General features: G+C 46.2%; 1 protein-coding gene across 1 annotated transcript; it reads right to left on the bottom strand.

Moving 5' to 3' along the window:
* Positions 1 to 1882: 1882 nt before the first annotated feature.
* On the bottom strand, positions 1883 to 4780 carry ccdc177 (coiled-coil domain containing 177; the record flags this gene model as incomplete). The annotated part of the gene is given in 1 exon segment (XM_037694703.1): positions 1883 to 4780. A coding segment is annotated over 1 exon segment (2535 nt). The 3' UTR covers positions 1883 to 2229.
* Positions 4781 to 7048: the final 2268 nt, after the last annotated feature.

Here is a 7048-nt window from a genome sequence, read left to right as displayed (position 1 = left end):
GCATGAATGTGTGTGTAGTAGAGTGATGCATGAATGTGTGTGTAGTAGAGTGATGCATCATTGTGTGTAGTAGAGTGCTGCATCAATGTGTGTGTAGTAGAGTGCACATGTTGGCAGCACATGCACAGAAACATTCATGCACAATTAGGTAAATCTGAATATTTATCTACTCTGACACCAACATTCAGTCTGAAAGCTGCAGCCTCTGCAGTGCAGCTCAACTGTCTGTTTGTCCGGTGCCTACGTTATCTTGGGGGGGTGTCAATGCTCAGTCAGCCAGAAGCCTGCTGTTCTGTTGCTGCATCAGGTTTACTTCACAGTGGTCAGACCTACAAGACTCCAGACCACCTGCAACCCGAGCCCAGCAGTGAATAAAGATTACTTATTCTAACGTTGGTCCTTGATGATCTGCCTGGAGACGGGTTTGAAGGGAACTGGGTCTTGTGGATCCGTTCGTTTTAAAGATTTGTTCAATTTTAAATAATAAGCAATGTACAGCCTAAAGTCATGACATACGACATAAAGGCCGTATCACGTGACTTGTCAAGAGCACCACCCCCTCTCCTCCTGGGCACATTTTAAAATATTAAACTGCTGCACTCCTCTGCCTGTTCTTTGTCTCAGAGGACAAGCAAAACAGGAGAGTCTGAATCTGATGGGAGCAATAAGAAAGTGGAGTCTAGTTGTCTGAGACTCTCATAAGATTTCTCTTGTTAACATACATCACATCTCTAGAGCTGCACCATCCCTCCTGCACCTCCATCCACCTCCACGGACAGATTCAGGTAGTCCTTTGTCCCTCAAGACATCAGACTGTTCAACTACGATACTCCCTGTACAGTAAAAATAGAGCCTTGTAAATCTGCGGCACTTATGTATATTTACATGGACCTATGCAATGCATATGTCCATGTATTGTTTGTTTCATTTTCATTTTTGGTTAATGGTCAGTTCCTGCTCCTGTCTGCTCCCATTAGCTTTCAGTCCGGTCACGTCCCGGTCACGTGAGTTATAATGAGGTTGACTCCGGTCCCTCCGGAATCCGTCCGGAATCACATGACCCGCGGTTCTCCCGAAAAAATGTCATCCTCTAATATGCATATGTATTTACAGGTATATGTGTATGTATGTATACAAATACAGTATATAGGTTAATCATGAATGTAGTACTCCCTACCACCTTGTGCATATTGTCTTTGTCCAAATTTGTGTTCTGCTTGTTTTTAGATTATTTCACGTTTTTTTTCTGTGTAGTTAGTAAATGCTATTGGATGCCTCGAATTTCCCCCCGGGGATTAATAAAGTATCTACCTATCTATTATGTATGTATCTATGTGTCTATCTATCCATATATTTATGTATATATCTATCTACCCATGTATCTATGTATCTATCCATGTATCTATGTATCTATCCATGTGTCTATCTATCCATGTATCTATCCATGTATCTACCCATATTTCTGTATCTATCCATGTATCTATCTATCTCTCCATCCATCCATCCATCCATACATCCATCTATCCATCTATCCTGATTTGCATTGCTATAGCAACAGTGACATTTGTGGACAAGTCCCCCTTCATGTGTCTCACACACCCGATTGTAGGATGAGTCTTTACATACTGTTCCTAGATTCACTCATGGGTAAAAGAGGGGATTGTGTAAGCTTTGACAGAAACACATACCTGCTGTTCTGGGACCAGTGACGTCGGGTGAGCTGAGCATCGAGTCACTGTCTGCTGTATTCCAGGTGAAGAAGAGGAGCAGAGGCAGGACTCCTCTGCTCCTCCCTGCACTGACACGTCTCCAGCCCCGAGCATTCTGTTTCCAACCGCTGTGTTTTAAAAAAAGGGATGACATTTGCTTTGGCGACCTGGAACCATTTACATTTCCACGTACGGGAGTGCTCCACTGAAAAGCCTCTGTCGTCGTCAAAGAGTTGTGCTTCCAGAGTCCCGTGACTCTTTTCATTCCAGCACAGCTTTATGTCTGGTGGCTGAAAACTCTGAAGCAAACAAATGAAGGTTGGAGGAGTCGTGTTCCCGCTAAAGCAGCCCGTTGTCCTGGGCTTCAGATATGTTTTATTCTTTAATACTTCCATGAATCAAACTGATTGTTTGCTTTGATGTGGTCTATGACAATGGTAGAAATGATAAGTTCTTGGTATTTATGGTAAACATAACACTAAAGGAAGGAGAGGAACCTGCTGAAGGTCAAGGGATGGGTTTATTTCTCGTCCAGACTGGCTTTGAGCTGAGCCTCCAAGGCCATCTTATCAAACGTGCGCATGTTTGTCTCCTCCCGCACTTTGTCTCTGACGTGAAAGGAGGCTCGAGCCACGGAGCGAGCGCTCTCCAGGACCGCCTTCTTCTCCCTGAAGATCTGCTCACTCTTCTCCAGCTTCCTCTCGATGGACTGCAGCAGCTCCAGGCGCCTCAGCCTCTCCTCCTCCTCCACGCGCTGCCGGTTCAGCTTCTGGAGTCTTTCCTTCTCCTGCCGGCTCTGAACGGCTCGCTTGGCCTTCTCCTTGGCCTTCTCCTCGGCCGCCAAAGCTGCCTGCTGGGCTCGTTTCTCCGCCTCCATGACACGGATCTCCAGCAGCTGCTGCTGCTGCCTCTCGCGCCTTTCCGCTGCTTTGCGAGCTCTCTGGATCTGACTCTCCTCACGCTTGGCCTTTTCCTTCAGCTCCTGCCCTCGACGCTCAACGATCTGCTCATAATTGTCAAGAGAGCGGCTCAGCTTCTCCTCCGCTGCCCTCCAGGCCTCGTCGCGCTCCTCCTGCTCTCTGCGGGCGATTTCTTGGATCAGGGCGGCGTGGCGTCTTTTCTCAGCTTTGTTCAGACCTCTTCTCTCCTCCTGGGCTTGGTGCTCCTTCTCCTGCCTCTTCAGCTCAGCCATGGTGAGCTTCTCCTTCAGCAGCAGCCTCTCCTGCTCCAACACTGCGGCCCTCTCTTCCGCCAAGGCCTTCAGGTTCTGTTCTTGAAGAGCTTTTTTGTGCTTCTCCTCTCGTGCCGCCTGCTGTAACCTCAGAAGACGGCTGCGCTCCTGCTGCTCAGCGAGCTCCCTCCATTTCTCCTCGTGCTCCTCTGCCTGCCGCAGTTTGGCAGCAGCAGATTCCTGCTCCTGCAGACTGAGCTTCTGCTGACGTATGGACACTTGGGTCTGCCACACGCGCTGACACTGAAGCACCGCCCGCTGCTTCTCCCTGTCCTCCTGCTCCCGTCGCAGCTCCTCCATCCTGCGCTCGCTGTCCCACTGAAGGTGAGCCACGTAGCGGGTCTGACTCATGATATCTTCTTCCTGATACCTGGCAAGCATCAAGGCGGCGATCTTACGGTCTCGCTCAGAGACGGCCTTCAAACCTCTACGTTTCACCTCTTTCACGATGCGCTCCACCTTCTGTGTGGTCTGAGGGGAGTGACTCAGGTCCCCCAGGCTGAGACTTCGGCCCATCAGAGAGTTGAAAGTGGCCAGGGTGCGAGCTCGAGGACTGGAGAACTTTGCCCAGTAGTCTCGAGCACCATCCCAGCTGTAAGAGGAGGAAGCACCTGACTCCGATGAGGTGCATGTAGTCGTGGTCGTAGAAGTTGAGGGGCAGATGGGATCCATCTTTCGCTGCAAAGACTCAAGTGAATGGCTTTTTCCTCGAATCTTTAAATGAACTCCAAGATGTCCATTGTGCTGTGAGTAGGGGCCTCTGGATATCCCGTTGAGAGGTGTGCTGGGGCTCTGGACTGCCGGCTTTGACACCGTTGACGTTAATGTGGAGTTGGCTCGAGGGAAGGAAGGAGGTTTCGGTGTTGACACAGATGACGTTAATGTGGAGTTGGCTCGGGGGAAAGAAGGTGGTTTCGGTGTTGATCTGGGGAATGTGTTTGAGGACTTTCCACCAGAGCCCTTCCTTACCACTGGTGGGGGGCCCGATGAGAGCGGTCGCAGGCTCTTTATCTGTTCATGTGTCTTTGGAGGTTTGGCAGACCCTTGAAGTCCACCCTTGGAAACTGGCGTAGAGGTTCCAGAGCCTGATTTAGAAAATGGGGCAGATTTGGCGGAGGTGTTAAGAGATGGACCTGAAACTGTGGCTTTAGAGGAAACTCCTTCATCAGGGACTGAGCTAGATCCTACTGCCCCAGATTTAGGTGGTAGACTGAAGCCAACTGTGGCTTTCTCCACAGAGGACGAAGATGCGCTGCTGTTGACTGCCGCCTGCAGAATCCTTCTTTTCTCCTCTCTAACAATCCTCTCCCTCTCTTCCCTGCACTGCCTCAGTTTGGCGTGTCGGTCCTTCTCGTAGACCTCAAACAGACCTGTGGCGACGCGCATGGAGCGGCCTGGCGCCTCTCGGATGAAGTCTGAGAGGGGGCGGGGAAGCAGCTCCACAGGTTTGACCCCACATCGAGCACATGCCTCCAGAGAGCGGGGGCTCGTCAGCACGTAGCGACTGCCCTCTGCAGCAGGCGAGTCGAAGTTGTACAGATCCAGGTGCATTTTGGGGGACGAGTCTGTGTCGATTTGAGTCTGTGGTTTTGGAGGTGCTGGCACCTGTACCATGACCGGTGAAATGGCCAGCGAAGCGGTGTGGCAGGGACTTGGCTCGGAGCTGCCAGTGGGCGGTGTCTCAAACCCGGCATCCCCTTCCTCCTCCGTCGTCGTGCCATCAGCCTGTTCTGGCAGTCGAGGGTCTTCAGTGGCCACAGCCGGCGTGTCGAGGTGTGCGCCTTTACACTTGGTCTGCTCCTCAGCATCCGAGGGGTCAACCATAGTTGGCAAAAACTGCAGGAGGAGAGACGGGGGGTGGGGGGAGAGATGGGATAAACACAAGTGAACAAAACCGTAGAAAGAGCTCGCAATTAGAGGATTATAACATTCAGTCAGAGCTTTAAAAATGCAGTCTGGAGGGGGGGAGGGTCACTGCAGGTTTAGAGATGCGTGCATGAGCACATATTCATACGCTCAGTGATGCTACACCAGATGAGACGTTTTCCCTCTGGGGAAGTGAAATACCACACAGAAAAACACCACAGTCCCGTAATGGAGAGGCTATTTTAGGCAGAGTTACTAGGCTGAGAGAAATTGATTACTCACAGACAGATTTTTCACTCTACATCACACAGTCCACATACAAATACCTCGACCCCCAACGTAGTCTGGATTATCTGCTGTATTCTGACGTCAGACGTGAACTTGTTAACAACAGGAGTCTTTCAAAGCTAAAATGGCTCCCTGAAGCTCATTCTCTTTCATTTTAAACTAAAGAAATTGCATTTCCTGCTAAAATGCAGTGTGAATGATTATTGCAGAAGAACGTGCTGGAAAAACAGCTGCAATTAGCTAAAAAAAAAAACACGCTGAAATGTTGCTGAAATGCAAGAACAAGCTTAAATTAGCAGAACAAAGTAGAAACAACACATACTTGCAGAAAGTGGTTTAAATTTTAAGAAATTAGAAGAAAAGCTAGGAAAAAATCTGAAATTAGAAAAAAAATTGGCTGAAAATTAGCTGAAAGAAAGAAGCTTAACCAGAAGGAAGCAGAAAGAGCTGAAATGAGCTAAAAAAAATGTAGAATTAACTGAAAATGCTAAAATTTGCATAAAACAGCTGAATAGTAGCTGAAATAGCATAAAAAGCTGAAACTAGCAGAAATAAACTGAAAAGAGCATAACAAGCAGAAATTAGCAGAAGTTAATTAGTTTGAAAGTAGCAGAAATTACCACAAAAAATGTGAATTTATCTGAAAACAGCCAAAAATAGCTAAAAAAAAAAGTAGCTGAAAAAGTAGAACAAGCTTAAAGTAGCATTAGTAAGCAGAAAGAACGTTTACTGAAAGAAGCAGAAATGAGGACAAAAAGTGGAAATTATCTGAAAAAAAGCTGAAATTACAAAAAAAACCAGCTGAAAAGTAGCTAAACATGCAGAAACAAGCTTAAATTACCAGAAGGAAGGGGAGAGAGCACATTTTTGCTTAATTTGGCTGAAAAAAGTTGAAATGAGTGCAAAAAAATTGTGGAAATAGCTGAAAAAGCTAAAATTAGCATAAAACACCTAAATAGTAGCTGAAATAACTGAAACTTGCAGAAATAAGCTGAACAGAGCAGAACAAGCTCAAATCAGCAGAAATAAGTTAGAAGAAGCACAAAGCAGCTGAAATCAGCTGAAAGTAGCTGAAAACTATTTAAACTTGCACAAAGAAGCTGAAAAAGAACAAAATGCGAAAGGAGCAGTAAAAGATTGTAAACAGATCTGAAGATCTGAAGGATCTAAAATGAACTCAATTCATTTTCTATGAGGAAAAAATGTCAGAAAAGGCTAAATATTTCAAAAAGCTAAAGTTGCACCAATACCAAAGGATTGTCCTGAAAGAGCCAAACGTTTTGATTTATGATTTGTTGAAATAGCTGAAAACTGCAGGATGAGAAAGATGAAGAAAAGCGTACGGAAGAAAAATGGAAGACAATAGTGAATTCTTCATAATTCACACAATCAGCTGATCGTGTTTTGGTTTTTACTCCTTTAATGAGACTTTAGGATTATTTATTTATTTATTATTCATTTAGTGTTAAAGAGGAGACGTCGGTCTGCTTCTCCTTTAGACTGGTTGGAGCTCTTCCACAGCTGGATGTGTCTGAAGAACCAACAGGTTTTTAGCTGAGAGTTTTACTGTTTCTGTGAAGGTTTCTAAATCTTTACAACTACTGAGATTTGTTTTTCAGAACGCAACTCGTTCTGCAACTTTTGTTCTATTCCGACATTTCACGTCTCAAAACGTTCGGCTCGTTCACGACATTCCTGCTCTGACTTCGGCTATTTAAGTTTTTACTTGTTGAAACATTTATCTTTGTCGGCCATGTTGTTCCCATTGAAAATGAACGGAGCTCTCTTCACATCCTTCAAACCCTTTGTGCTGTTTACAACCTTGTCCTGCTCGTTTCAGCTTCTTTCTGCTTCCCAGAGCTCCTTTTAGTGTCTTTCTGCTGATTTCAGCTTTTTTTTTGTGTGTGGCAAATTTCAGCTTTTTTTGTGTGTGTGGCAAATTTCAGCTTTTTTT

Source organism: Nematolebias whitei, chromosome 21 (genome assembly GCF_014905685.2).
Source record: "Nematolebias whitei isolate Nwh7 chromosome 21, NemWhi1, whole genome shotgun sequence".
Lineage (NCBI taxonomy): Eukaryota > Metazoa > Chordata > Actinopteri > Cyprinodontiformes > Rivulidae > Nematolebias > Nematolebias whitei.
Note: the sequence above shows the minus strand (reverse complement) of the source record. Positions and strands in the feature narration are given on the sequence as shown.